Source organism: Peromyscus leucopus, chromosome 23 (assembly GCF_004664715.2).
Source record: "Peromyscus leucopus breed LL Stock chromosome 23, UCI_PerLeu_2.1, whole genome shotgun sequence".
Taxonomy (NCBI): Eukaryota; Metazoa; Chordata; class Mammalia; order Rodentia; family Cricetidae; genus Peromyscus; species Peromyscus leucopus.
The window spans coordinates 12,018,568-12,046,401 of record NC_051082.1 but is presented as its reverse complement, the minus strand read 5'-3'; the positions used below and the strand labels follow the sequence as shown (position 1 = coordinate 12,046,401).

At 53.5% G+C, this 27,834-nt stretch overlaps 2 protein-coding genes across 3 annotated transcripts in view; one reads left to right on the top strand and one right to left on the bottom strand.

Annotated features, from left to right (window-relative positions):
• LOC114681904 (2'-5'-oligoadenylate synthase 1A-like) overlaps positions 1 to 538 on the bottom strand; it is an 8,585-nt gene extending 8,047 nt beyond the window's left edge. The window contains exon 1 of the mRNA XM_037198513.1: positions 395 to 538. Within this exon, the coding sequence (XP_037054408.1) occupies positions 395 to 538 (144 nt within the window). The remainder of the gene's footprint in view (positions 1 to 394) is intronic.
• A 4,911-nt stretch (positions 539 to 5,449) lies between these two features.
• Positions 5,450 to 27,506, top strand: Oas3 (2'-5'-oligoadenylate synthetase 3). Of its 2 annotated transcripts, XM_028878767.2 has the most exons (17): positions 5,629 to 5,712; positions 5,919 to 6,070; positions 8,926 to 9,208; positions 10,067 to 10,242; positions 10,725 to 10,963; positions 12,177 to 12,333; positions 12,693 to 13,199; positions 15,453 to 15,735; positions 16,874 to 17,049; positions 18,320 to 18,570; positions 18,865 to 19,009; positions 20,876 to 21,049; positions 21,788 to 22,073; positions 23,841 to 24,016; positions 25,360 to 25,598; positions 27,004 to 27,151; positions 27,340 to 27,506. In XM_028878767.2, the coding sequence occupies exons 2-17, from the start codon at positions 6,002 to 6,004 to the stop codon at positions 27,349 to 27,351; spliced, it is 3,321 nt and encodes a 1,106-aa protein (XP_028734600.1). In that variant the 5' UTR covers positions 5,629 to 5,712; positions 5,919 to 6,001; the 3' UTR covers positions 27,352 to 27,506. The 2 variants fall into 2 exon arrangements, with proteins under 2 accessions (XP_028734599.2, XP_028734600.1); XM_028878766.2 differs by lacking the exon at positions 5,919 to 6,070 and having other exon boundaries at positions 5,450 to 5,712.
• The last annotated feature ends 328 nt before the right edge of the window (positions 27,507 to 27,834 follow it).

Here is a 27,834-nt window from a genome sequence, read left to right as displayed (position 1 = left end):
AGGGTTCCCAGCTGGGGGAGTCTGTTGACGACTTTAAGTGGGAGAGAAGAATGGACAATGTTGTTCACCTGGGATGTCGTGGCTGGAAGTTGAGGAAGCTGTGAGGCAGGGACGATGTACAGTTAACTAAGGTAGATTCCTTTCTAGTTGGAGCAGAGATGGACTAGTTGACCTGGAACTTTCCTGCTCCGTGGTTCATCACTGAAACCTGGTTTTGCCGGAAGAAGAATGCATTTCTTCTTCCACATAATTCTCTTTCGGTAGCTGTCCGGTCAGCATGATTGTGGGCGTAACTTTCTGCTCATTTGTGGGTGAGCATTAGCTGGACTTGAAGACATTTCTCTATAGCTTCTGTAGGTTTCTTGAGTTCAGCTTTGAGTGTGACATTGCTCACTGTACCCACAGGGACACGTTCACCTTTTTCTGTCAGAGGCATAAGATTGCAACAGTCAAAGGTGACAAGAGCTTTCACGAGCAGGAAGTGAAACTGTCCCATAAGCAGGAAGAAGTGAAACTGTCCCACAAACGCAGCTGTCATCCTGCGCCTCTTCTCTTTCCTCTTCCTTCCAAGAAGCAGAAGAGGAGAGAGACTTTTCCATTTTGATTTGATTTGGAGCAGTTAAATTCTTGGACAGGGTCAGGCATGGTGATGCTCGCCTTTAATTCAACCAGTGGGGAGGCAGAGGCAGGCAGACCAAACCACCCCCCAAAAAAGTCACCACTCTACTTGCCCTCAATTCATACATTAATCTGGACTCCATTTGTGACATCCCACCAACCACCAGGCTCACAGATGACTTCTGTCCAATGTGAGATCAACTTTAATCCAATATCTAATCTGATATTGCTTCACTCCCGAGGGCTCTGCAGAGAGGTTCCATTCTCTCCCTGCAGGCATCTCTCAGGTCTTTTCTCATATTCATTTCCAGCCATTTCTTCTGTTGCTATGGAGATTCATATGCCTTCTTTGAGGACATGCTCCCTAATGGTCCAAAGCCCTCCTGTGAGGCTCCACCTCCAGACCACCCTCCCCCACAGCCTAGCAGCACCCACCAACCAGGGACCAGGGACTGGACATTTGAGATGCAGAGTGTTCCAGGAGGCACTGGGGTGTGAACACGAGGGGATCACAACAGGACAGTCCACAGGCAGAGTCCCCAGGGACAGGGTCCACTCCCAGCTCCTGTCTGCTGAGGAAACAGAACCCAGACCTATGAATGTTCAAACACCCGAGAAGAAGGTGGTGTTTCTGAAGGGAGTTAGGACATAGGGGACCTTCTCGGGACAGGCAGCCTTGACAGGAAGTTACCAGATGAACCCCACATGCTGATACACCCCAACTCCAAGAGTGTGTCCTGCTGCTGACTTTGACCCCTAGGGTGAGATGTCCCAGTTGGCACGGTCTTCATTCAAACCCTGGCACACACGTGTGCACACACAGCCCCCTCTCTGCACAGTAGCATCATGCCCACGCTTCCCTGAAGGTGAGTCAGAGCCCAGCCTGGCCTGGGTCCAGCTTCTCAACCCTGTTAGAGGTTGTAACCTTAAACAAGACTGTTTACATCCTCTTCACAGGGGAGCAACCTGTTCTTTGTCAAATGGGGTATGGCTACAGTTCCCTGGCTCTGGGATAGATTTTTGTTATTGTTTTAGACACAAAGTGTCTATATGTAGCCAAGGCTGTCCTGGAGCCCTCTAGGTAGACCAGGCTGGTATCATCCTCACAAGATATCCTCCTGCCTCTGCATTCTGAGTGCTGAGATTAAAAGAGTGCTGAGATTAAAAGCAATGCATCATTCCCAGCATCTGGGAAAGATTTAATGAGTAAATGCTTGAGGATAATGTCAATGTCCAATGCACAGTTTGTCTGGAAAGAACTGGACCTTATGATTTTTGTAAAGATTTATATTATAACCAGATGGTGGTGGTACACACCTTTAATCCCAGCACTGGGGAGGCAGAGGCTGGTGGATCTCTGAGTTCAAGGCCACCCTGGTCGACCGAGTGAATTCCAGGACAGCTAGGGCTGTTAAACAGAGAAACCCTGTCTAAAAAAAAAAAAAAAAAAAAAAAGAGAAAGAAAGAAAGAAAAAAAAGGGATTTAGTGTGTGTGTGTGTGTGTGTGTGTGTGTGTGTGTGTGTGTGTGTCTAAGTATGTGCACATGAGTGCAATCCCTGTAGAGTCCAGAAGTGTGTAACAGGTCCCCAGAACTGGAGTTTCAGGCAGTTGTAAGCCACCTGACATGGGTGCTGGGAACTGAACTCAGAAGTTCTCAGTCTTCACACCAAGAGTCTCTCCAGCCCCAAACATGATGTCCTCAGAAAGCCCGCAGGGCCAAGCACACTGAGGGACGGTAACTAGAGCATTGCCTCCTTCTGACTATTCAAAAAACGTTTTTGTTCTGGGGTGTAACTGAAGCTTTCCTGTGTCCTGCCTGCCCTGCAGTCAGAACAAATCTCTCTCACCCTCCAGTCCCGCAGCCGCTTGGACTCATATTAATACACACAGGCTTATATGAGTTTTAAACTATGGCCATGGCAGGTTTCTTGCTGTCTAGTTCCTATATCTTAAATTAACCCATTCCTATACATGTATACTTTGCCACGTGGCTCGTGGCTTACCTGTACCTTTACATCTTGCTTCTCCTGGTGCCTGGCAGTGTCTCTTCTCTCTGCCCTTCCTCTTCCCAGAATTCTCTTCATCTGCTTATACTTATACTTCCTATATGCGTATACGCCTATACTTCCTGTCTGGCTACCAGCCAGTCAGCATTTTATTTATCAGCCAATCAGAGCAACATAGATTTACAGCATACAGCGCTGGGGAGATGTGAGTGCTCTCCACACAGACAGGAGAACATGAGCTGGACCCCAGCACCCATATAATCTGGGGGTGACTGAAGGTGCCTTCTTTCCAGCCCTGGGGAGGACAGAGACAGGAGGAGCCTGGGGGCTGCAGGCCACCTAGTCCCACCTAACCACTGGGCTGCAGGTTCAGTGAGAGAGACTGACTCAAAAAAAACGAGAAGGAAAATGATAGAGGATTGACCTTTGACCTCAACAAGTGAACACACACACACACACACACACACACACACAGAGACAGACATTCAGAGACACACACACAGAGACAGATACACACAGAGAGATGCACAGAGACAGATAGACATGCGCACACACAGAGACAGGCACTGACAGACACCCACATACTCGGCACTGAGGAGACAAATGTGAGCAGGGCCTAAGGCCTACGTGCTGGGAGACATATGCTATCTAACAGGGCTGGCTCACTTCTTATCACATGGTAATGGTGGTGGGCAGGGCAGCTCACTCTGCCTGGGGCCTGCAAAGTGCTCCTGAGTGGCTCCCTGAAGAAGGGAGGTCTTAGCCAAGGACAGCAGCATGCAGAGCCTCCAGCCAAATGCAGGAGTGGAACAGCATGCAAGGCCCTGGGAACAGCCTCTGCAGAGACCCAGAGGTGGAATAAAAACCAGAAGAAACACACCAAGGAGCAGAGTGGGGGAGGGGAGGACAGACAGGGAGCCAGGGAGATGGCAAGGGGGCGGGCCATTCCCTAGGGCTGCAGGGACAAAAGTGTGTAAACACTCCTGTGACAGAGTGACAGTGGGATTCCAGAGCAGAGTGGCTCTGGGTTAGAGACCCAAGGTCAAGACATCAGCAGGCTGGTCCCTTCCAGTGTCCCAAGGGAGACTCTGCTTCCGCCTCTGCCTTCTGCTGGCCCCTGCTGTCCACTCCCCGCCTCCTCCCTCACACCACAGTGCCCTGTGTGCACAGCCCTGTCCAATGTCTCCATCACACAAGGAAGCCAGCGGCCTCGGGTCAGGAGCCATCCTGATGACCATCACTTAGCACAGCCCCATTTCTTAATAATATTTCACTGTGAGGTCCTGAGAGTTAGACCTCAGTGTCCCTTCTTGGAGAAAGGCTGGGGATGTCCCAGCTCCTTGGTTCCTCTCTGTGCACGTATGGGTTGGTAACCCTGTACCCAGATATTTCCTGCAGGAAGTACGGGTACTAGGAGGCAGGTGGGCAGGGAGGCAGGCTGTGCTAACTGCTCTAAAGCATGGAACAGATGTCCAGGGGCTCCCAGGCCCGGATGTGCCCACAGCACTTGCTGCCCCACATCTCTCACCCCCTGACCCTGGTGCACAGCTCTGAACCCCCTTAGTTCCTTCCCCAGCTAAGTGATCACAGCAGACCAAGGACACCTTTGGCTCCTATCAATCCGCAGGTCCATGGCCTCTTTCGAGAACAGAATCAGGATGTGTGATGCCCAAGGCAGGCTGGGGTGTGGGAGGAGCAGACACGATCGCCATCAGACTGTCTCCTAAAACCATAGGCCGTCCTGGAGTGCCCAAATTGTGTCCCCAGAACAGCATGCAGGTCTAGGGGTGTCCATTCTAGCCTGGTGAGACCCGGATTAGTTTAAAGTAAGCTCTCTCTCTTTCTCTCTGCCTGTCTCTGTCTGTCTCTGTCTCTCTCCGTCTCTCTCTGTCTCTGTCTGTCTGTCTGTCTGTCTCTCTCTCTCTCTCTCTCTCTCTCGTGTGTGTGTGTGTGTGTGTGTGTGTGTGTGTGTGTGTACTAGCTATGATCACCATTTGAAGACATCAGGTTTCCAACATAGACAGAACCCCCGGTATCAGACCAAGAGGACTATTTATCTGTCCCTCGCTTGTACAGTCTTGGCACACTCATGCACGCACACGTGTACACACACATTCATCAGTCCTGACCTGCCCTTGACTCTCTGTCTGCAGCATCACGGTGGCTCACCCCACAGACATGGCGCCAACCACAGCTGCTCCCATTTCTTGCCAAGGCCTGTGTGCGGCCCAGGTTAAGGACGGACCTCACGCTCATCAACCCATCACCTTCTCATGGAGCGACCTTGTGCCTCAGCAGAACAGGGAGCACCAAGTCATGATGCCTGGGACTGGGAGTCCTGGATTCAGATTCTAACTCTGAGGGTCGTGCTGTGTGATGCTGGGTGACTTAGTCAACCTCTCTGTTCCTTGGCCAGCCTGTCTCTAAAATAGATGACAGTGCTGTCAGCTTGTGAGACTTTTCAGAGGACTGAGTTGATATTTATATTTAGATCACCACCAGGCATTTAATGGTTGCTCACAAACATAACCCCATCTTACAGATGGAAAAAACTGAGGCCCAGAGAGTCGATCTCATAAACACAGGGTCCACAGCAAAACAGAACAGATGAGAACTGGGGCGTGGGTGGAGGAGGGGAGGGGTCTGCTTCCTCAGGCCTGGTTCTGAGGTGCTCTGTGGGCAGCTTGTCCCAGATAGCCTGGTCCCTAGGGTTCCTGGGCTGCCCAGGGGGTCAGAAACCACAAGAGCGGCAGGGGAAGCATGACTTTGACCCCGGTAATCTCAAGAACAACACCCTGAGCTGCTGGAGTCGAGGAAATGGAGGAGGAGGAAATGCCAGCCCTGCCTGCCAGTTCAGGGCACGCCCCAAGAAGCCCGCGGAGAAACGAAACTCTCCTGAGGACACAGATCAACATGGACCTGTACCACACACCAGCCAGAGCTCTGGACAAGCTGGTGGCCCACAGCCTGCGCCCATCCCCGGAGTTCACTGCGGCTGTGCGGGGCGCTCTGGGGTCCCTGGACACCGCCCTACGGGAGCGGGGAGCCCCAGGGTCCCAGAGACCAAGGGTGATAAGGATCGCCAAGGTGAGAGGGTGGGGCACCCCGAGACAGTCACCTGCTTGGTCTTCTGAGGGGTGTTCTCCAGATGTTGTTTTTACAAGCCACTCTGTGGGGAAACTGAGGCATCAAGAGGCCAAGTAACACATGCAGGGGAAGAGCACACAGGGTGGCCCTGATTGCTCCTGTGCTCTCTCTTAAAGGATGCCTCATTCATTCACTCACTTGTGCAGATTGTAGACCTGACGCTGCCCGAGTCTCACAGCTGAGACTGGGGGATCGCGCTCTTACCCACTGTGGCCCAATCTTTGAGAAAATGCTAAGGAGCAATGAACACGGCCTGGTTAAACCTGTACCGACTCCCTCAATCGTCACGGTGACCGAGGTAGGGATTACTGTCAGCTTTACGAATGGGGAAACTGAGGCTGAAAGTGGTTAAAAGCTACTTCTCCGAGCCATATTATGTCACTCGAGTGTCAGGTCACGCTGCCTCTATCACCTCTAAGAGCTGGGGAGACAAACTGTGAGCTCCCTTAATCTGGGTAAACCTGGGGATGTGGCGGCATCATGGCTTCCTCAGAGGGTAGGGTGAGTCTAGAGATTGTCCTGAGTAGGTCTCAGGTCACCTGCCGGTTCCTGAGGCTACATCTGAGCTGGAAATAAGAGTCTTGAGGCCCTGGAGATGCAGAGCCCACTTCTCAGGTGTGGCTTAATCCTTTGGGAGAGTGGGGGATGTGAGCATCGTCTGTCCCTCCTCCTGAGGCCCTAAGGACTAACAGAAGAATGAAACCAAAGTTCACTCTGGGGAACCCATGAATCTCCTGGGCTTCCTTACTGAGTCTAGGGAAGGGGGTACTTTAAAAGGGGGTACTTACCTTCAAAGGCCACACTGGAAAGTCTTCACCCCAGCAGGGATGAGGCGTTCTGGAAGCTGCATAGACAGACAGACAGACACACACACACACACACACACGCACACGCACACGCACACTCACACACACGCACGCATGCACACACACACCCTATATACCCTATCCCTCCCCAGGAAGTTAGGGCAGAATTGCATACAGCAGGTGCTAGGGAGCAGCTGGGAACTCATGTGAGTGTCCATCACCGGTATAAACAGCCAACAAGCCCAGCTGTGGTCATGTCTTGCACACAGTCACAGCGGAACTCCCCAAGAAGGCGGTTGTTTGGCTCGGAGGATTGTTTTTGTACAGTACAGGGTTATGAGGGATCCTGCAGGACAGGAGCCGAAGGCTGTAAAAGCCCTGGCATCCACAGCTCTCTAGAGAACTCCCACAGGACTTTCAGACCTGACACCAACCTGTGGCCTCTGAGAAAGGAAGGTCAGCTCCCATTCCAGGGCCACACTGAGGTTCAGGGGCCTCTCTCCCCACTGAAAGGGCTCTTGGGATTCTGGGGCTCCTAGCTGGGCCAGAAAGCCAAGAAGGAAGCCACAGAGCTTGGGGCCACAGACCTCAGGAGTCATGTCAGAATGAACCCTGATCTCAGGTGACCAGCAGTCCCAGGAGCATCTGCTGGCCTGTGGTGCAAAGTGCCTGTCCTATGGGACACAGCTGCCACTATTTCAGACCTATCATGGCCCCTGAGTACTGGGGTTAGGGGTGGGGGCCACCACAGGCCACTACCACCAGGCTAGAAACTAGAAACTCCCTTTTCAATCACATAGAGAGGACGGGGTGGAGGCAGAAGGAACCTCTTTAAACTCCCCATGGCATGAGTTTGAAAACCAAAATTGAGCCCAATACTGCATGGGAGGAAAAAGACCCTCCTGCCGCATCCCTGAGGTGGGAGCTGGGACCTCACTCTCCTCTTCTGTTTTGGCTTGAGGGAAGAGAGATGGAAGTATCCCCTTCTTGTTTTTGTTTGTTTGTTTGTTTGTTTTTGTTTGTTTGTTTGATTTTTCATTTCTCCTCTGTGAGGTGAGGGTACAGCGGTACCTTCGTCCCAGCATCCTTCGGGAGGGTGAGATGCTCCTGTGAGGTACTGGAAGTTCACCAGTGGCCATTCCCTCTCCTCCTTCCCCTCCACACACAACCCGAGGGTCAACAGTGAGGGGCCCCGGCGTCATCACGGTGGTGACGAAGGGCCTCAGACTGGGTTGAGACCTGTGCCTCAATCTGATCCTCACCGTCCTGTGCGCAGGCTCAAGTGCCCGTATCTGCCACCATACCTGGCCACACCAGGGTGGCTATGTGCGGGCAGCAGCAGATAAGGGGTGACCGATGCAGGGCACAGGGCATGGAAGTCTCCTTCCTGAGTCCTCAGGCTGGAAGCTTTTGAGACCAAAACACCAGATGGGACACGGCCTTTGTCACAGCATACTCCTGTATTCGCTGCCACACTTGGTTCGCCCAGCGATTTCAGTTTTTAAAGGGCTAAGAATGCAGCCGGGAAGGACAGCTCGGTGGTCAAAGCCTTTGCCACACAAGCGTGAGGACTGGAGTTCAAATCCCCAGAACCCACCTAATCCCAACCTCGCTCTGAAGGTGCAGCCAGGATCCTCAGAGCAAGCAGGCCAGAGAGACTAGTCATATTGTCACGCCCTGGGTTTGATACAGGGATCCTGCCTCAGTGAGCAAGGTGGAGGAGAGATGGGGGATGATTCCAGATATCCACTTTGTGCATCCCCAGGTGCACACACACACACACACACACACACACACACATACACACATACCCATGCACACCCATGCACACGTGGGCCCACACATTGCAAACGGGCACACATGTAAAAATGGAAAAGGGGGCTGGAGAGAAGGCTCAGAGGTTCAGAGCTCTGGCTGCGTTTGCAGAGGACCTGGGTTTGATTCCCTCCACCCACATGGCGGCTCCCAACTGTCTGTAATTTCGGTTCCAAGTGATCCAGCACCCTCTTCTTGGCTCTGTGGGCACCAAGCATGCATGCACTACACATACATACATACAGTCCAAACACTCATACACATGAAATAAAAATCTTTTTTTAAACAGAAAAGAGTGGGGGCCGGTGCGCAGCATCAAATGTCAGTCATGAATTTAGAGATTAAAGTCACTTCTCCCAGAGTTCAGGCCTGGCTGCTGTGAGCAGGACCCGGGTTCTGCCTGGTGTCGGATGCAGAGAGCTGTGTGGCTGCCTCTCCTCAGCCCACATGGCCCACCCAGTCTTTCAGGATCCCCCCCCCCCCCCAGATAGAACTGGAGTATGTGGTCGTCAGCTGTCTTTCTTCTTCACAGGGAGGAGCCTATGCCCGGGGCACAGCTCTCAGGGGTGGATGCGACGCCGAACTTGTTGTCTTCCTCAACTGCTTCAGGAGCTATGGGGACCAGAAGACCGGTCACACAGAGACCCTGGGCACCATGCGGGCACTGCTGGAGTCCTGGGGACGCCACCCTGGGGGCGGCCTGACCTTCCAGTTTTCTGAGCCAAAGGCGTCCGGTGTCTTGCAGTTCCGGCTGACGTCAGCAGACCAGGAAAACTGGGTGGATGTTAGCCTGGTGCCCGCCTTTGATGTCCTGGGTGAGGGGTCCTTGGCCTGATCCAGAGTTGGAGGCACCATTATTAGGAGAAAGATAGGACATTGCATTCTGACCTTCCACCCACTTGCTGTGTGACCTAGGGAGGGCCCTTAGCCCTCCCTCTCTGGACCTCAGTTCTTGCCTAAATGTAGCGAGTTTAGACACCACAGGAGCCAGGTACGCCTAGTCCCACTGGTCTGTGGTCCTGAGGTCGATGCTTGGCCCTCACCGGGCAGCTCTGGTTTCCCTCAGCCCTGAAAGCAAAGGCTTTTTTTTTTTTCCGGGGGGGGGGGGGGGGGGGGGGGGTTTCGAGACAGGGTTTCTCTGTGTAGCTTTGTGCCTTTCCTGAGACTCACTTGGTAGTCCAGGCTGGCCTCGAACTCACAGAGATCCGCCTGCCTCTGCCTCCTGAGTGCTGGGATTAAAGGCGTGCGCCGCCACCACCGCCCAGTGCAAAGGCTTTTCTTTTCTTTTTTTTTTTAATGTGGACCTGGGGCTGGTGGAGATGCTCTCTTGGTGCCCTTACTGAGAATGTTGAGTTACCATACCTGCTCTAGCTGTGCTTTGACTTATTCCAAAATATGCCTCCATCTGCATCTGGGAGTTAAGACAAGGGGCAGGCCATTGGTCGCCTGTTCCTCACTGTGACCAACTCCTGACCACAACCGCCAGGCCCCCAGCATCTCTGACTTAGCCGGAAGCTCCTCTGTTTATAGCCACTTTGAACCCCCACTTTACCTCTCAGCCCCCCCCACGCCCCCGTCTCCAATTCCCCCTCCCTCCAAGTCAACTGCCCTCCCAGGGACAGACTGACAGTTCAGTGTCCTTCCTAACCCGCCTCCCCCCTTGCTACCCCCAGGACAGCCCCGCTCTGGAGTCAAGCCCCCACCTGAGGTCTACGCCTCCCTCGTCAGCAGCGGCTGCCGAGCCGGGGAGCACGCCGCCTGCTTCACGGAGCTCCGAAGGGACTTTGTCAACATTCGCCCAACCAAGCTTAAGAACTTAATCCTGCTGGTCAAACACTGGTACCGCCAGGTGAGGCCGCTTGTCTGGGCCTAAGTGGTTTGTTTTCTTAGTGGCCATTTTAGTCTCTTTCTAGGATGCTCCTGCTATGTTCTTTGTCTATGGTTTTCTTTTATAAGATGACCTCTTGTTGGTTCATGGTGCTCTTTATATATGGTGGATGATCCTTATTTACCTATAGTAATGCAAATGTGTTCTCCCAGTCTGCGGATGGTCTTTCTGTTATCTTTAAGAGCCATTTGTCACTGGAAATAGTTGAATTCGAATGTCACCGGGCATATTGATGTCTTCACTGAGGCCTGATACTCATTCTGTCCGGTCCCTTTAGGTCAATCTGAAACCGCACAGGCAGATGAGAAAGATGGGTGGTGGGGAGGGGCTGGGTCCTGGGGTCCGTGGAGGAAGCTGTACCCTGCCCCAGGCTCCGGCTGTGGGGTGCTGTGAGCCCCAGCTCTGTCCCTGTCACTGACCCAAACCCTCCTTGCCGCTCACAGGTGCAGACACAGGAGACCCCGGGGGCCACACTGCCCCCTAGTTATGCCCTGGAGCTGCTCACCATCTTTGCCTGGGAGCAGGGCTGCAGGAAAGACAACTTCAGCCTGGCCCAGGGGCTCCGGACCGTGCTGGCCTTGATCCAGCAGAACAAGTCCCTCTGCATTTTCTGGACGGAAAACTACGACTTCGGGGACCCTGCGGTCGGGGAGTTCTTGCGAAGGCAGCTTGAGAGACCCAGGTATTTCCTCGGTTTCCCCCGGCCTGCTCTCCTGTCCTGCGCAGCAGGGCATGGTTTGGTCCTGGTTAATGAACCGCTTGGGGGGAATTTAGAACCAGAGCCCTCTCCGGGGCTCGTGGTGTTGTTCCTGTTGGATTGGCATGTGGCATACATACACTGATGACAGTTCACGCCCGTGAAGCCCCCCTCCCCTGCCCCAGGCCACAGAACATGCCCAGCATGCCAGTCGGCCCTCCCAGGCGGCGGCGGCGGCACCCCAGAGGGTATCCCTGCTCTGATTTTCATCATCAGAGTCTTGCCGGCTCTTAAGTCGTATTGGGTGGCATCCGGCAGCATGCATGCCCTCTCGTGCCTGGCTGCCACTCACTCCTTCACATTAAATCTCTGTGATCCAGCCATACGGTTGCGGCTCACACTTGGTTGATGTGAAGCATTCCTTTGTGTGGAATTGTCCTGCGATGAAATTGCATTCCGTTTCTTGGGGACTTGGGGCTTGTTTGGGGAGGAGTCGTGAACAGGGCCTACTAGGCACAGTTGTGTGTGCACTGGTATATATGAGCCAAATGAACGTACACACCTAGAACCCGTATCGTGAATCTGGGGGTGGACCCTGTTTACGACCACGTTCCTCTGCTGTGGGGCCGGATGTCTCAGTTATTTTCGGCTGCTATGAAGAGAACACCATGAACTTATAAAGCAAAGCATTTGATTGGGGTTCCAGAGGGTGAAACCATCATGGCAGGGAGCATGGCAGCAGGCAGGCAGGTATGGTGCCAGAGCAGTAGCTGAGAGCTCAGGCAGGAAGCCAAGAGGGGGGGGCGGGGGGAGGGAGCTAACTGGGAATAGGGAGTCTTTTGAGATCTCAAAGCCCACCCAAACCCCAGTAGCACACCCCTCCTCCAACAAGGCCACACCTCCCAATCCTTCCCAAATAGCTCCTCCACCCACAGGAGAACCAAGTATTTTAAATATATAAGCCTATGAGGGAGGGCTGTTCTCATGCAAACCACCACACTGGAGCTCAGGACCTGGCTCCAGCAGAGCAAGTGAGGTCATCCTTATGCAAATGAGACAACTTGGGCTGGAGGAAGTGGGGGGGGGGTCATCTGCCTGGACACCATGCTGAAAAGGGCAAAGCTGGGATGAATGCCAGGTCTACCCTGACTCTGACTCTTCTCGCTGCCCGGAGCCTTCTTGTCTCTTGCAATGACAGGCCTGTGATCCTGGATCCAGCTGACCCGACTTGGGATGTGGGCAACGGGACAGCCTGGCGCTGGGATGTGCTGGCCAAGGAGGCTGAGTCCTGCTTTAAGGGGCGATGCTTCCTGCAGGCGGCGTCTGGAGCGCCCGAGCAGCCTTGGGAGGGGCCGGTGAGTGAGAGAACACCGAACACCGGGGACCTCAGGCTTGGCGCTGATGTGCTAGGGGCTGCGGGCTGCAACAGCTGCTGTGGTGAGCGTATCGCCCAGCTCAGGCTTTGGGGAAGAGCACCTGGGGCTGTCTGTGGTATCCTCCACTCCTAGGGTATGTCCATCCACCTAGCAGTCCTCACAACTATCTCCCTATCCAGGCACCTGCCCTGCTCTACACCAAGGCTCCCACCTCCCAAGACTCACTCCCCTCCTCAAGGTCCCGTCACCTCAGTTATGGTTGGAGGGGCTGAGAGAAAAGGCTGGGTGGCGAGAGAAACCTCTGCTATGGCTGATGAGGCTGGGTCACCACCTTCCAGGGCCTTCCACGTGCTGGTGTCTTGGGTTTGGACCACCCCATCCAACAAAGGCCTAGCCAGGCCCTTAAAGCCAACAAAGGCCTCAGTGCCGTCCAGCCAAGGGCAGGGAGTCCGCAGTCTTCGCATTCAGCTCAAGGACTCCTGGAGGCAGCCATCAAGGTCGCTGCTCTGCAGAACCCAACAGCCTGTAAGGTCAGCAAGAACCTCAAAAAGGCAGCACCACCAAGGACTGCCCATGAAACAGTGCTGAATATCTCGAGTCACGCCCAGATCACCCAGAGCACACCATCGTCAAACGCGCCTCTCGGCCACGCAGGGGCAGCCAGCATCTCCGGGTCAGGGCTGGGCCCAGATCTGTCGCAGATCCCCAGCAAGGAGCTGGACTCCTTCATCCAGGACCATCTGAGGCCGAGTCCCCAGTTCCAGCAGCAGGTGAGGCAAGCCATCGACACCATCCTGCGCTGCCTCCGAGAGAAGTGTTTGCACAAAGCCTCCAGGGTCAGCAAGGTGAGTCCTAAGGTGAAGGTGCCCGTTGGGATGCCCCCAGGGAACCACGGTGGGCAGGGAGGCAACAGAGCCAGGGAAACTGGATGTCCTTCGAGGTGTGGTTTGCTGACTGGGTGTAGACAGCCAGCCGCTCCGCAGCTTAAGTGGAGTCCCATCCTAACTTGTGGGAGGCCAGCTCCTGTTGCTGGAGGGCTTCTCTCCAGGTTCCACCAAACCCCGCAGTCCCACAATCCACGTATAAAATAATCACTCAGATGCTTATATCACTTATAAACTGTATGGCCGTGGCAGGCTTCTTGCTAACTGTTCTTATATCTTAAATTAACCCATTTCTATAAATCTATACCTTGCCACGTGGCTGGTGGCTTACCGGTGTCTTTACATGCTGCTTATCCTGGTGGTGGCTGCAGTGTCTCTCCCTCCTTCTTCCTGTTTCCCCAATTCTCCTCTCTCTTTGTCCCGCCTATACTTCCTGCCTGATCACTGGCCATCAGTGTTTTATTTATATAGAGTGATATCCACAGCAAGCTCCTGCCTTTTAAAGGGTTCCTATGAGGAGGAGAGAGGAATAAGAAACTTTTAGATAGAAAGATAGAGAAGAGGAGAAAGACAGAAACACAGGATAGCTTCAGAAGGACCTGGATCAAAACTCACTGGCACCTCTGCCTCTTCAAAAGGATCTTTATAACAATGCCATGGGGCAGGGCAAAAGATGTCCCCCTTGCTAGATCAAAACACACTGCACAGCTAAGTGTAGCCCCTTCCAAACACCTGGTAACCACGCCCGTGGTCAAATCATCTCCTTATGCAGCCCTGCTGGGTAAAGCAAGCTCAGGTTCTCAGACCCCGAGTAAGTTCTCACTAGGAAACCTCTGCAAGTCTCTACACTAATTTAGCTGGAAATACTGTAAATCAAAACAATGTTATGTTAGGATTTTTTTTTTCAAGTTAGGGACTCACATGTAGCCCAGGCTGACCTCAGTCTGGCCTTAAACTCCAGTCAATCCTCCTGCCTCAGGATTCCTAGAACTGGGGTTTCGTGTGTGGACTACCACGTCTGGCTTGTTCTACTTTGCACGATACAGTTCCGTTGTTCATTTGTTCTGTCTTTTGCCTGATGCCTGGGTCTCGCTACCCTCGGTAATTGCTCTACCGCTAAGCTACACCCCTGAAGTTGTCTAGGATTTTGCTGTTGTTGTTGCTGTTGCTTTTAAATCACTGTTAAAACAGCCATATCCCTTCCCTCTTGAGCTCACGGTCTTCTGTGTTTCCCCTGAGGCTCGTGGAGCCAGTTCTGAATGCTTCGGACTCTTTTCTGGCCTCACGCTGACCCCTTCACCAGCTCCGGACTCACCACTGGGCTGCTCTTTGGATCTTCTCTCTGGACCACACTATTCCCCTGGGCTCTGCTCTCTCACACCCCTCCCCTCCGTTAAGACCGGCCCAGTGCCTAACCATGGTATTTTTAGAAATCAATCTCACTGAGGCCAGTGGCACACACCAGTCATCCCAGAACTTGAGGGACAGAGGCGGGGGGGGGGGGGGCCGCGGCAGCGGGCTCTTGAGTTCAAGATTAGCCTGAGCTACATAGGTGGAAACCCTGACTCTTGCACACATAAAGAGCTAGTGTCTCCAGTCTGAGACTTTAGTACCCTTCCTGCCCTGGCAGGTACTAAGCAAAGCCCAAAGACCCTGACTCTCTCTCTCTCACACACACACACACACACACACACACACACACACACACACACACACACAAAGAGCTGGTGTCTCCAGTGTGAGACTTCAGTCCCCAGCACCCTTCCTGCCCTGGCAGGTTCTAAGCAAAGCCCCAAAGCCGAGGACTTGCTGTTTACCAACTATAGTGAATTAAATTCCCAAGTGAGCGGGTGGGTAAAAGCGGAGTGATTGACTGGCCCGGGGCCAGCAGAGTCCACGCAGCCTCATTGGTCCCTAGGACGCGGACATCCACCTCCTGATCAGGATGTGCTTAGAGGGAACAGATGCAGATAGCACTGGTCATTGCCCCCACTTTCTCCTGAGTTATCAGCCATTCGCTGGTCTGACTCAGTGGACCTGGAGGCAGGCTCCGCAGAGGCAACTCAACTCTTGAAGCTCCCGAGGGTTGGACCCCAGGGCTGAGCTGAGGTCCAGACCCAACATCAGGGAGAGCCACATCCCAGGCCACTCCAGGTTCCTGGAGGGTTGGGGTTCCCGGAGAGCCCAAGGTCTGAGCTGCACTTCTCTCCACAGGGTGGCTCTTTCGGCCGTGGCACGGACCTCAGGGGTGGCTGTGATGTGGAGCTGGTCGTCTTTTATAATGTCCTCAGGGACTTCAAGGACCAAAGGTCCCACCAAACACAGATCCTGGATGACCTTCGGACCCAGCTGCAGTCCTGGTGGCAGGCCCCGGTGCCTGGACTGAGCCTCCAGCTCACTGAACAGAATAGGCCCAACGCTCTGCAACTCCGGCTGGCGTCCACGGATCTCAACAGCTGGGTGGACATCAGTGTGCTGCCTGCTTTTGATGCTGTGGGTAAGAGAGTGGTGGGACCCCAGGGGACCAGGGACAGGGGGTACCTGCCATACTCCTTGGGATTCACCAGACACTGAAAATGCCTCTGGGAGATCTTAAAGCGATCATCAAACCTTCCCCAGCACCAGCCGCCCATGCAGCTGTTTGAACGTTGCCTCCCTGTTTCTCTCTTCTCTGCCCTCTGACCATCCATCCGCACCACCTCTGCTGTTCTCTTGATTTCCCCATTTCATTTTTATTTTAAAACTGGGTCTTGATATGCAACCCAGGCTGGCTTCAAGCATGCCATCCTCCTGCCTCAGCTTCCCAAGTCTTCTGGGATCATAGGTGTGTGAGTCTAGGACCAGTTTCAAATGGTTGGGTTTTTTTTTTTCCTTTTTAATTTTTATTTTATGTGGATGAGTGTGTGCCTTTGCGCTACATGCATGCAGTACCTGTAGGAGCCACACGGGGGTGTCAGGTTTCCCCCGGGGCTGGAGTTACAGAAGGTTTGAAGGTTCCTGGTGCGGAATCGAACCCAAAGTCCTCTGGGAGAACCGGTGTTTTAAGCTATTGAGCCATCTCTCTAGGCACCCCCCACCCCACCCCACTGTTGCAAGTCAATTAAGTGCTAAATCCCCCATCCTTGAGGTACCTCCTTCCATCATAGTGGACCACTTCCTCATCTGTGACTTGTTACGGAGAGCCCCACAGGTAGATGGGACATGCCTCTCATCCACTGAGCCATCTCTCCAGCCTCATGAACCCCTTTTACAAGTGAGAAAGCTGAGACCTAAAGAGGCAGGTCCACACAGATTGGATTTCCACCCAGGCCTGTCTTGCTCCGGAGCTCATTGCAAAATTAGCAGGGGGTGGGGGGTGGGGTGGGGTGGGGGTAGTGAAAACTATGAACCGGATGGCATATACCTATCATCCCAGCACTTGGAAGGCTGAGGCAGGAGGTCTGCTGCAAGTTCCAGGCCAGCCTGGGTTACTACATCTTGCATGGATGCTGAGACCGATTACAAGTTCTGACGTCATTCCGGTTTTTAGCTCACAGCTGGCGGCGGCGGTGTTGGGTCGTTAATGTGGAGCTTAATGGCACCAACCACCATGCCCAGGTCGGCTGGGGGCTCACTTGTGTGCTGTGCTTCTGCAGGGCAGCTGAAGTCTGGCGACAAACCTCAGCCCCAGGTGTACGCCTCCCTCCTCAGCAGCGGGTGCCAGGCTGGGGAGCACGCGGCCTGCTTCGCAGAGCTCCGAAGGAACTTCGTGAACAATCGCCCGCCCAAGCTTAAGAACCTGATGTTACTGGTGAAACACTGGTACCGCCAGGTGAGCACCCTCACCCCTCCCGGGAAGCCGCCGCTGTCACGGGCATCACCTCCAAGTGCCCTCAATGGTCTCCATCACCACCTCTTTCCAAGTTGTACTGAGCCCTGAGCAGCTTCTAGAACCTTCTCCTCTGAAGGCCAGCTTGCATCCGTACCACTGACAAGAACAGAAACCAGCCCCCCCCCCCAAAAGGGGATTAAAATTAGTATAACCTGGACCAGAATACGATCAACCAGATTTAGGGCGCCAAACTCCATGGTCCATGGGGGGACAGTTTCATGACATTTTGTAGACACAGAATAAAGAAAGCCTAAGTAAGCCGGGCGGTGGTGGCGCACGCCTTTAATCCCAGCACTTGGGAGGGAGAGGCAGGCGGATCTCTGTGAGCTCCAACACAGTCAGGACTACATAGAGAGACTGTTGTAAAAGCACTACATAATAAAAGAAAGAGAGAGAGAGAGAGAGAGAGAGAGAGAGAGAGAGAGAGAGAGAGAGAGAAGAAAGGAAGGAAGGAGAGAGAGGGAGAAAGAAAGAAAGAGAGAGAGGGAGGGAGGGAAAGAGAGAGAGAAAGAGAAAGAAAGAGAGAGAGAGAGAGAGAGAGAGAGAGAGAGAGAAGTCATAAATCAAAACAGTTCTGAAATACAATGGTGGGTATCAGCAAACAGGGTTAGCTCTGCTATAGCCTCATAGGCTACTGATAACAATTTTAGCCTTTGGTAGCTGCTCAATCAACATATTCTGAAAGGCTTCCTGTAACAAGACACAAGGATGCTAAGTCAGGCCCAGAGCTGGGCAATGAATGGCTATCTAGGGCGCTAAAGACAACCCCAGGTTCCGGACCTGCAGCATTCCAACCTCCTCATAATCACTGATGTTCTGGTCAGTGCAGCAGCCCTGCAGGTGGACCTTCGTCCACAATCACTGTGTATTCCACAAGCACCTGCCAGAGTCCACGTTTGCCGCTTGTGGGATGGGTGATGAGATACCATGACGGACAGATTGCAGCCCCCATTCCCATATAGCTCCTCATCCTCCTTGAGGGAAGTACCACCCAAATTTGAGCTCCCCAACTCATGGTCTGACCTGGAACAAGTCACAACCATCCTCCAGACCTCAGTTTCCCCAATCCGTAAAACACAAAGCATCGTCCAGCCTCTTTTTGTGATCCTGTTCTTCTGAGGTGATCTGTTGTACATACCCCTATCTCTTCCTAAGTCCCGAGGGCCAGCCTCCAGGTGACCACGTTGACTGATCTCTGGTTGGGTGACAGGTTGCCACTCGCGATAAAGGAGGAGAGGCAGCAGGTGCCGCTCTGCCCCCAGCCTATGCCCTGGAGCTCCTGACAATCTTTGCCTGGGAACAAGGCTGTGGGAAACAGGGGTTCAGCATGGCTGAAGGCCTGCGGACCATCCTGAGGCTGGTCCAGCAGCACCGGTCACTCTGTGTCTACTGGACAGTCAACTACAGCATGCAGGACCCTGCCCTCAGAGCACACCTTCTCAGCCAGCTTCAGAAAGCCAGGTACATGCTCCCCAGGGCCCTCCTCACTCCTGGAGTCTGTATACCCGGGAGGGACCATGGTAGGCTTTAGATCACCCATCCCACCCTCCCCGCTTGCCTCTGCATCCTGATGAGGATGCATGGTGCCCAAGAGGACTCCAGAGCTCATTTGATTAGCACAATTAAGCGTCATTAGAGTTAAGGACGCCGAGAGTTCTCTGACCGAGGCTTAGACCCCATCTAACGTTCCTTCCGGCCGCTCCCAGCTGCTCATCACTGACTGTCCTTCCCTGCCTCCATCTGCTCTGTCCCCAGGCCTCTAGTCCTGGACCCTGCAGACCCCACCTGGAACGTGGGCCAGGGCAGCTGGGAACTGTTAGCTCGGGAGGCAGCAGCCCTGGAGTCACAGGTCTGCTTTCAGAGTGGAGATGGGACTCCTGTACCACCCTGGGATGTGATGGTAAGAGATGGTGCCCTGGGGCCTCTGGGATGACCCAGCGGGTAAAGGGCTTGCCCACAAGCTGGGCAACCTGAGTTCAGTTCCCAGAACCCCCATGAAGGCAGAAAGAGGGAACTGACCCCACTGAGTTATCCTCTGACCGCCATAGATGCTCTGTGGCACAAGTGCGCATGCGCGCACATGCGTACATGGATGCGCGCGCGCGCGCGCGCGCGCACACACACACACACACACACACACACACTGCATCGTAATAAATGCCACATAATAAATGTTGTGTTTTTAATTTTTTTAAGGAGACAGGACACGGGGGTGGTGGGCACTGGGGTGGTGAGCACTCCCTTCCAGGTCTCTGCACGGCCAGGACGCACCTCCCCAGTCGCTAGGATGCTGATGGTGACAGCTGCTCCTCCCCTGGAGAGCTGACCTCAGCCAGTGCCCGGGTGACACTTGGAAACAATAAACTGCCTTTGTATGGGGTTCAGCCCCCTCCCCCCGGGCTGGAGAGATGGCGCAGAGGTTAAGAGCACTGACTGCTTTTACATAAGTCCGGAGTTCAATTCCCAGCAACCACAGGGTGGCTCACAGCCGTCTATAATGGGGTTCAGTCCCCACCCCCGAGCTCCCTGAGGCCAAGCCTGTGCCCGGCTGAACCCCGGCTTCTCATCCGGTCCACCCTCTTCTGCCTCCCTGGTGGCTTCCGTTGCTGGGATAGACACCGGGACCAAAAGGTAACTTGAGGAGGAAATGACATTTGGCTTATACTCCGACATCACAGTCCACCACTGAGGGAAGCCAGGGCAGGAACCTGGAGGCAGGCGCTGAAGCAGAGGCCATGGAGGAATGCCGCCTACTGGCTTGCTCCTCATGGCTTGCTCAGAGCACCCAGGATGGCCTGGGCAGGGTGACACCATCTGCAGTAGGCTGGGCCCTCCTGCATCAACCATTAACCAGGAAAGTGCCCACAGGCTTGCCTATGGGCCAATATGAGGGAAGCGTTTTCTCAGTTGAGGTTCCCTCTTCTGGGATGACCCTGGCTTTTGTCAAGTTGAGCAGCACACACACACACACACACACACACACACACACACACACACACCCGTGCCCCACCTCTAAGTCAGGCCCCGGGCAAATATTCAGGCTTTGCATTTGGAGAAGATTATCCCAGTAAGCCACCTGCAGCTACTGTCTTAATCCATTTCCGTGACTGTAACAAAAGACCTGAAGCCAGGCAACTTTATAGAGAAGGTGGCCCAAGGCTATGGCCGTGGCACGGACTGGGCTGTATTGGGGATGCCACGGTGGACAGTGTCATAGCTGGCGCAGGGTGTGTTGAAGGGGCACACCGCGCTCCAAGACAAGATGCCACAGGGCTACTTAGAGCCAGGCTGGTTCTTGTCCCATCTCCCTGTCAGAACTCCCTCAGGATTCCCTGAGGACTATCTTGACTCCATCCTGAGGCACATTCTACAGGGCTCCACCTTAAAGGCACCCCCCTGCACCCCGCTGAGGACCCAGCATTCGATGCGTGAATCTTTGAAAGAAAATCATACCTGGGCCACAGCCAATGTGATCTTACTCCACTTGTTTAACACACAAGGACCACTGAGATGAGGAGGGGTGACCACACCCATTTAAAGGTGGGGAAACTGAGGCTGCATGTCAGTAGTAGAAACAGACCTGGAACTCAGGGCCCTCCCATGCTACTACATTAGGTCATGCCAGCCAGAGAGGAAGGACAGTGGGTGCGGGAGATGTGGGAGACCGTGGGAGCATCATCATCCCTGGATGTTGAAGGTCAGCACGTGAGTGTCCCTGGCAGCCTGCTCCCGCCAGGGACGGTCTGGAACCCATTTCTCTCCACAGCCGGCTCTTCTTCACCAGACCCCAGCTGGGGACCTGGACAAGTTCATCAGCGAATTTCTCCAGCCTGACCGCCATTTCCTGACTCAAGTGAAGAAAGCCGTAGACACCATATGTTCCTTCCTGAAGGAGAACTGCTTCCGGAATTCTTCCATCAAGGTGCTCAAGGTGGTTAAGGTGAGGCCCAGGGAGCTGGAGGTGAGGGGGGCCCCTGTGGGCTGGAACCTCTCTCCGGCCCCCCTGGTGGGCTATAGTGATGCCCATGTCTGAAGCAAAGGAACAAGATGGCTGATCTAATAGGAAGCTGGGGAGCAGTCCGCTTGTAGGACAGACAGGGTGATCCAGGGGCATCCACAGGGTACCAGGGCTGGCTGTTCTCTCTAATTCTTGGATCTGCTTTTCCCTCTCTCTCTTTTTTTTTAACTAAAAATACAAAAAAAAATATCAACAACCCTAGTGACGTCAGCTCTCTGATTTCCATACAAATCTACAAAACTGGCTTGACTATGTGTCTTCCTATGTGGTAGCCCTTAGGAATGCTAACCTCCAGAGAGGGGGATTCTCTTTTCTTGGAGGGAATGTTGCTCGCCTGGGAGAAAGCTTACCTGGCATACAAGAACCCTTGGTTCTATCCCTAGCACTGTGTGAACTGGGCATCATGGAACATGCCTGTGATACCCGAACTCCTAAGTAGAGAGAAGACCACCCCTGGGGCTCCCTGGCCAGTCTTGTCTCAAAATAATAATAATAATAACAACAACAACAACAAAGATTGATGGAGACACCAGTGTCGACCTCTGACCTCCACATGCGCACGCACACACACACACACACACACACACACACACACACACAGAGGCTGCGGGACATCAAAGGGCACTTCAGGCCTCAAACCACCTTCCATGTCCTCCCCAGGGCGGTTCTTCGGCCAAAGGCACGGCTCTACGAGGGCGCTCGGATGCTGACCTGGTGGTGTTCCTCAGCTGCTTCCGTGAGTTCTCTGAGCAAGGCAGCCATCGGGCAGAGATCATCTCGGAGATCCGGGCTCAGCTGGAGGCGTGCCAGCAGGAGCAGAAGTTCGATGTCAAGTTTGAGATCTCCAACAGGAAGAACCCCCGAGTGCTCAGCTTCTCGCTGGCGTCGCAGACACTGCTGGACCAGAGCGTGGACTTTGACGTGCTGCCAGCCTTCGATGCCCTCGGTGAGGTTCCCAGACCTAGGAGGAGGGGAGGAGCACAGGCAGGGGGGTTCCAGGCAGTCCCTAGAGGCCAGGCACTGTGTAACTAGGCCACGCCTGTTCATCACAACTTCCCTGTAGTGCGTGGCGAGGCCCTGCTTTTGATTCCCACAATGATGCTGGGTGAGGGACTGAGGACCTGGCCTGGTGATTAAGAGCACATATTACTCTTACAGAGGACCTGTCTTAGCTACTGTTCTTTTTTTTTTTTCTTTTATTTTACAATACTATTCAGTTCTACACCGTTCTATAGCTATGATGAGATACTATGACCAAGGCAATGCTTAGAATTTTTTTTTAAGATTTATTTATTTATTATGTATACAGCATGTATGACTGCAGGTCAGAAGTGGGCACCAGATCTCATTACAGATGGTTGTGAGCCACCATGTGGCTGCTGGGAATTGAACTCAGAACCTCTGGAAGAGCAGTCAGTGCTCTGAATCCCTGAGCCATCTCTCCAGCATGTAACTGGGGGCTTACTAACAGTTTCAGAGGGTGAGTCCATCATCATCCTAGAGGGGAGCCTGGCAGCAGGCAAGTGCTGGAGGAGTAGCTGAGAGCTTATATCCTGATCCCCAAAACAGGGGTGAGGTGGGGGGGTGTCTGGAGTGGGTGTCTAAAACCTCAAATCCTACCCCCAGTGACACAACTCCTCCAACAAGGCCACACCTCCTCGTCCTTCCCTAACAGTCCCACCAGATGGTGACTAAGCATTTAAATATATAAGCCTGTGAGGGGACGTTCTCATTCAAACCATCATGGGACCCAAGTTCAGTTCCCGGTGAATGAAAAAAAAAAAAAAAGAAATCAAAAGGAAAGAAAGGAACATGGCCGCTCCTAGGTGTGATGGAGGAGAGAGTTTATTGTAGATAAAATAGAGAGCATACATGACAGAGGCAGGGACACCTGGGAGTGTCCAGAGTGGACAGAACCAGACTGAGCCAGGCCATGTCAGGAGAGGGGGCGGGAAGGGAGAGGAATCAGCCAGGAGGCCAAAGGTACAAAAAGGGCAGGTAAGCAAAATGTCTGGATTATCAAGGGAGAGCCCCTGGGGGAAGGGCAGCCCAGCCCCTGGGCTGGAGAGTTCAGGGTAGAGGGTGGGTTACTCCAGGCATACCCCGGAACAGGTAGGGACTGAGGATTCTGGGAGAACCTGGAGGCCAGGTCTACTTTGATATGCTAAGTAGGCACCTCAATCATTTGTCCTGGGTTTGAACCTTAACCTGAAGCACCCACGTACTGGGTGAGACAGGCAGGCATCTTGATGCTAGGTGGGCTCTGGGTCTACCAGCATAAACTGGTCTGGTCTGCTTCTGCTTAGGTCCTCAGAGCCTGCACGGTGGAATCACCCCCTTCCTCCCTGCAGCCCTGGTACCTGAAGAAGGCTTTTTGTCTAATGACTACGAGAGCCTCCTCCCTGAGAGGGATGAGTGGGCATCGGAGGGGCTGAGAGACACCACACCCTAGACTGACTCTCAACCAAGACGTTCTCCACGGCGGGTGGGCAGGAGGCTGGAAAGGAGCCGGGCAGAGAATTCCACTCTCATGAGGGATTTAATCTGGGCTGTGCCACACCGATGCCCTCGCTAAAACACCTGGTGACCTCCCAGTGGGTCTCAGATCACCCTTAGACAAGGGACACTAGGGGTGTCTCAGACCAGCTTTGGAAGCTGGCCCACCCAGGCTCCCTGGGAGGCAAAGTGACTCTAACCTTTTCCCACCGTACAGGCCAGCTGAGGTCCGGCTCTAGGCCTGATCCCCGGGTCTACGCGGACCTCATCCACAGCTACAGCAACGCAGGCGAGTTCTCTACCTGCTTCACGGAGCTGCAGCGGGACTTCATTAGCTCCCGTCCCACCAAACTCAAGAGCCTGATCCGGCTGGTGAAGCACTGGTACCAACAGGTGAGGCACGGGGCCGTCAGTCACCCCAATTCCCACACACACACACTCAAGGCGATACTGGGTCCCAGGAACTGTGTCCAGAGTACTTTCTTTGGAGGAAATGGGGGTCTGTTTGGCCACAAGCATAGCATGTGAGGTCAGTCACATTCCACCCAGAGGAAGCCGGGTGGTGGTGGTGCATGAATTTAATCCCAGCACTCAGAAGGCAGAGCCAGGTGAATCTTTGTGAGTTCGAGTCCAGCCTGGTCTACAGAGTGAGATCCAGGACAGGCACCAAAACTACACAGAGAAACACTGTCTTGAAAGAAAAAGAAAGAAAGAAAGAAAGAAAGAAAGAAAGAAAGAAAGAAAGAAAGAAAGGAAGGAAGGAAGGAAGGAAGGAAGGAAGGAAGGAAGGAAGGAAGGAAGGAAGGGGAGGAAGGGGAGGAAGAAAGAGAAGAGAAGAAAGGGGAGGAAGAAAGAGAAGAGAAGAAAGAGAAGAGAAGGAAGAGAAGAGAAGAGAAGAGAAGGAAGAGAAGAGAAGGAAGAGAAGAGAAGAGAAGAAAGAGAAAGAGAAGAGAAGAAAGAGAAGAGAAGAGAAGAGAAGAGAAGAGAAGAGAAGAGAAGAGAAGAGAAGAGAAGAGAAGAGAAGAGAAGAGAAGAGAAGAAAGAGAAGAGAAGAAAAGATTCCACCCAGAGGACCTTGGTTTACTTGTCCATAAACAGAGTCAAGTCAGGTCTAGTGCAGGGGTGTCCTCTTAGCTACCTACTAAGAGGCTGAGGCAGAAAGATTGAAAGGTCAGGGCTGGCCTGGGCTACAGAGTGAGCTCAAGGATTGTCTGGCCAACTCAGCAAGAACCTCTCTCAAAAGGAGTTAGCACTGGCAGGCTGGGCTGCAGTTCCTGGAGGGGTGCTGGGAAAAGCATTTGCCTAGAGTGCACCAGGCCCTGAGCTCCTCCCCCACCACACACACACACACACACACACACACACACACACACACACACCACCACACACACACACATACACACACACATACACACACACACACACACACACCACACACACACACACACACACACACACCACACACACACACACACACATACACACACACACACACACACACACACACACACACACACACACACACACACACACACACACACACACACACCAAGAAGTGGAGCTGACAAACTGAGTCTCCGTGCCAAGGGTTGATGATGCCTGGCCGGTCACCCGGCACACACGGGTGCTCGGTTAAGCTTTAGGGGTCCATCTGTCAATTCCTGGGGGCCTCTCTTTCACCTGTGTGCGGCAATGGCAGCATGGACCGGCACATCTCCTTTCTCCCGCTTCTCCAGTGCGACAAGGCAGTCAAGGGGAAGGGCTCCTTGCCCCCCCAGCATGGGCTGGAGCTCCTGACCGTGTACGCCTGGGAGCAGGGCGGCCGGAACCCCCAGTTCAACATGGCGGAGGGCTTCCGCACCGTGCTGGAGCTGGTTGCCCAGTACCGCCAGCTGTGCATCTATTGGACCGTCAACTACAGCGCCGAGGACAAGACCATCGGGGACTTCCTGAGGATGCAACTTCAGAAGCCCAGGTTTGGTCACCCGCGGACTCCTCCTCTGCCTCAGACCCACACTACCCACTTCTTCCCACCTCCTAGAGGCAGAGGGCGGCAGGGTAGGGACCTAGGTTCCATTCCCAGCACCCACATGGTGGCTCATGACCGCCTGTTGTTATTCCAGTTCCTGGGAGCCTGATGCCCTCTTCTGGCTTCCGTGGCACCAGACATGTATGTGCACAGACATACATGCAGGCAAAACACTGGTACACGCCGGGCGGTGGTGGCGCACGCCTTTAATCCCAGCACTCGGGAAGCAAAGGCAGGTGGATTGCTGTGAGTTCGAGGCCAGCCTGGTCTACAGAGCGAGATCCAGGATAGGCTCCAAAGCTACACAGAGAAACCCTATGTTGAAAAACCAAACAACAACAACAACAACAACAAAAAAAAAAAAAAAAAAAAAAACCACTGGTACACATTCACAGCCTGCCTGGGCTACATCGTGAGAGTCCTGCCTCAACACTTAAGTGCGTTCATGATTCCTAGAAACTCAGACATAACTGGGTATCTGGTACTTACATTCATTAAATCTGGCAGCTTTTCATCCGCAGCCTTCGGGTTATATAAGTGGGTGTCATTCTTCACCATCTCCCCCACCTCTGAAATGGGGACGGAGATAAGCAAGATTGTCCCCGAAACTCACAATACACTGACAATTTGTGAGTAGTGGCAGTGTATACTGAGAAAGAGTCTGATGTATGATATACATTAGCCAGGTAATAGTATCTGCCATTAATGTTGGAAGGGACCATGGCAGAATCAGTGCTGTAATTGATTAGCAATGCCTGCTTCACCTGTAGAAGGGGGAACAGCAGCACTGTGAGTGATTAGTAATGTCTGCCTGGACACAGCATGAAAAAGTGGTGCGTATGCAACTGCTTTTCCCTCCTTCCTTCCTTTTAAAAGATTTTTAAAAATTTTATGTGTGAAGTGTTTTGCCTGCTTCACTGTGTGCACATGGAGACCAGAAGAGGGCACCAGATCCCCTGGAACTAGAGTTACAGAGGTTGTGAGCCACCATGTAGGTGCTGGGAACTGAACCCAGGTCCTCTGGAAGAGCAACCAGTGCTCTTAACCACTGAGTGATCTCACCAGTCCCCCCACCTCCACCCCTTTTGAATAGACTGTGTAGCCCAGGCTGCTTCAAACTCACAATCCTCCTGCCTCTGCCTCCCGGGTGCTGGAATTACAGACATGTGCTACCCACATCCACTCCATATGTCTCTTCTCTACCCCTGCCCTAGAGTGCTCACCTGGGGCACTGAGGGGTCCCGGGGTCCTGGCCCTGGCCGCTGTAGTGTTAGGGGAGAGGGGAGAACAGCCCAGCCAGTGTCGCAGGTGGACGCCGTGGGGATAAGACTGACCCTGGGTGCCATTGCAGACCCATCATCCTGGATCCAGCTGACCCAACAGGCAACCTGGGCCGCTCTGCCCGCTGGGACCTGCTTGCCCAGGAGGCTGCAGTCTGCACATCTGCCCTGTGCTGCATGGACAAGAGCGGCACCCCCATCAAGCCATGGCTGGTAAAGGTGAGAGGCATACGAGGTAGACAAGGGCATCCTTTGGGAGCAGACATGGTCATGGGAAGACATGGTGCCCACTAAGGGGCAGGACCCACCCATGGCCCCTGCGGACCCTGCGCCCCCACTTCCTGTGCGGTGTGTGGTCTCCGCTCTGCAGAAATGCTGAGGTAACCAGCATGTCTTCCTTCCCACAGGCCTCTGTATGAAGTCCAGAAAAATCAGTGGTCACACCGCCTGAGAGAAAGTGACACCAGCCCTCAGCACGGGAGACTCAGAGTATCGGGCCAGATGTGTGTGTGTGTATGTGTGTGTGTGTGTGTGTGTGTGTGTGTCTGTCTGTCTGTCTGTCTGTGAGTCTACATGTGTGTTTGTGTGTTTATGTGTGTCTGTGTCTCTGTGTGTGTCTTCATGTGTATGTATATGTATATATGTGTGTCTGTGAGTCTATGTATATATGTATGCATGTATCTGTGTGTGTCTATGCGTATATATGTGTGTGTCTGTGTGTCTGTGCATATCTGTATATAGGTATGTGTGCCCCCTCACACCATCTCCCTTCTGACCGCCTGCCCACCCACCACCCTCTCATCTCTTCCCTGTTCCACCCACCCGGTGGAGTTTCATACATAGACCTCTACTTCGATCATCCAGTGCCCCTGACTCCCGTGCTGGGCACCCTAGGATCCAGA